Source organism: Mirounga leonina, unplaced genomic scaffold, assembly GCF_011800145.1.
Source record: "Mirounga leonina isolate KUSES-001 unplaced genomic scaffold, KU_Mleo_1.0 Mir_489, whole genome shotgun sequence".
NCBI lineage: Eukaryota > Metazoa > Chordata > Mammalia > Carnivora > Phocidae > Mirounga > Mirounga leonina.
Window position 1 is genome coordinate 1 of NW_023270778.1, and position 2124 is coordinate 2124.

Genomic DNA, 2124 nt, shown 5'->3' on the forward strand with positions numbered 1-2124 from the left:
TTTTTTTTTTAATTAACATAATACATTATTTGTTTCAGGGGTACAGGTCTGTGATTCATGTATTTCTGTTTTTAAGGAATTAATATTTCTAAATTTTCAGTGACTGAAAACATTTCCATGATATAGATGTACCATTTGACCAGTTCTTTACCTTTGGACATTCAGGTGTTTTTTTTCCCTTCCTCTTTCTTACTGTGTTCCTCTTACTTCATTCCTTCTTCTTTCTGTCTTCCTGTTATTTACTGGTGATAGAACTTTTGTTTTTGGGTGTCCAGAGTTATTTGTTCGCTAGGCATAGAGTTATTTTATTAAACCCTAGTGTGGACTTTGGGTAGGCTGTTGCTTGTGAGAGTGCCACTTTTTGTGTTCAGGTATGGACCCATATCTTATGTGTATCTGTCTTCCCAGCATGTAGCATTTGCCTGGTACAGTGGGTGCTCACTAAAGAATTATTGTTGAGTTCCAGAAATATAAGGGCCATGGGACAAATATTTAAGTATTTACCACGTATTTAAGGCCCTATATATAGGAATGAACAAGACAAAGATTGTCCTTGCTCTCATAAGCTGAAATACTACTCTCTACAACAAGGTTTATGTTATAAAGATGACAAGCCTCTTAATGTGAGGATCAATTAAAAAACCTTAAAGTTGGGGCACCTGGGTGGCTCAGTCGGTTAAGGGTCTGCCTTCAGCTTAGGTTGTGATCCCAGGGTCCTGGGATCAAGCCCCACATCAGGCTCCCTGGCCCTCCCCCTCCACTCCTGCTCTGTCTCTAGCTTTCTCTCTGTCAAATAAATAAAATCTTAAAAAAAAAAAAAAAAACCTTAAAGTCACACAATGTAGGAGAAGCAGTCTACGTGACCTATAGTGTGGTTACTTTTCATGCATGTGGCTAATTGAGGGTTGACTAATTGATTTTCCTGTAGATGATATTTCTTATTTAGGATTGTCCACTAGGGTTACTACAATGGAATGATTTTTTTCAGGTTCATACTTTTGACCCTTTCAAGTAACTAGAATCAGTTAACTAAAATTTAAAATTTCATACCTGAACATAATATGTTATACTTAGCTATTATAGAGAACTCAACAGATCTTTTAGGATTGGGTTTGGGGGCAATAGGAAATATATCCCAAAATATTTTTGGTTTTTTCTCTTGCACATTTTAAAATATGATTAAACAAAGATTGCAGCCACGGAGATTTTTTGTTGTAAATTGGTGTTTCAACACTGCCAGCCGTCCACGCTTTTTGTGGTCCCACTTATAAAAGTGGAAAGTGAAGGGTGAGTGGCTGCCCTCTTGGGCAGGCACATAATTTAAAAAAAAAAAAAATGTGTGTGCCCCAGCAGAGCTATATTAGAGTTTCATATAGCTGCCTTTTTCTTTTTTATTGTAGGGCCAGCTCTCAATGTTGCAAGAAAAAATAGACCATTTGGAGTGTTTGCTAGCTGAGAATAATGAGATCATCTCAAACATTAGAGACTCGGTCATCAATTTGAGTGAGTCTGTGGAGGATGGTCCACAAAGTTCACAAGGCAATTTCAGCCAAGGTGCTGGCGCACCTCTTCTGCCATCAAAACAGTTGTCCCTTGTAGTGGACCCTGAAGACTGTTCGTTCGCTTTGCAAAGTGGAAGTCGGAATTCAGATGTGCAGGTAATGTATGCGTTCGTTAATGATCATTGGGATTTTCTTGCTTTTCTTTCTTTTTTGATCTGGTGTCTGTTTTAACTTAGTAAGTTGCTTAAACTCTGGATTCTAGTTTCTGTTTTTGTAAAGTGACTGGATTAGTCACATGACCATTAAAGTTGTTTTTAGTGATAAAATTCTGTAATTCTTTATTTCCCTAATTATTTTTTTTATTATTTTATACTTTGTGATTATGGCCTTTTTGTATGCTTTTTAGGTCTTATTTTGTCTAGTAGATGAAGACTTTTAGAGGTTTGTTTAAATTTGACCAAAGAGATTTTCTTATCTTCCTATTAAGAGTATAAGAAAAGCCTTATTCTTACTATATATCTTTTATACATTATAGGTTTCACACAGTGTAGGGTTCGATACCTTCTGCTGAATATCTCTTTGTGAGAGAGGGAAGGGAAATATTCTAGAGCTGTGCTGTTCA

The 2124-nt window shown here is 36.4% G+C and overlaps 1 protein-coding gene across 1 annotated transcript in view; it reads left to right on the forward strand.

Moving 5' to 3' along the window:
* Nucleotides 1–1368: 1368 nt before the first annotated feature.
* The window catches only part of LOC118000243 (alpha-mannosidase 2-like), a 5191-nt gene continuing 4435 nt past the window's right edge, over nt 1369–2124 (forward strand). Inside the window, exon 1 of the mRNA XM_034989830.1 lies at nt 1369–1658. Within this exon, the coding sequence (XP_034845721.1) occupies nt 1413–1658 (246 nt within the window). The 5' untranslated portion in view covers nt 1369–1412. The remainder of the gene's footprint in view (nt 1659–2124) is intronic.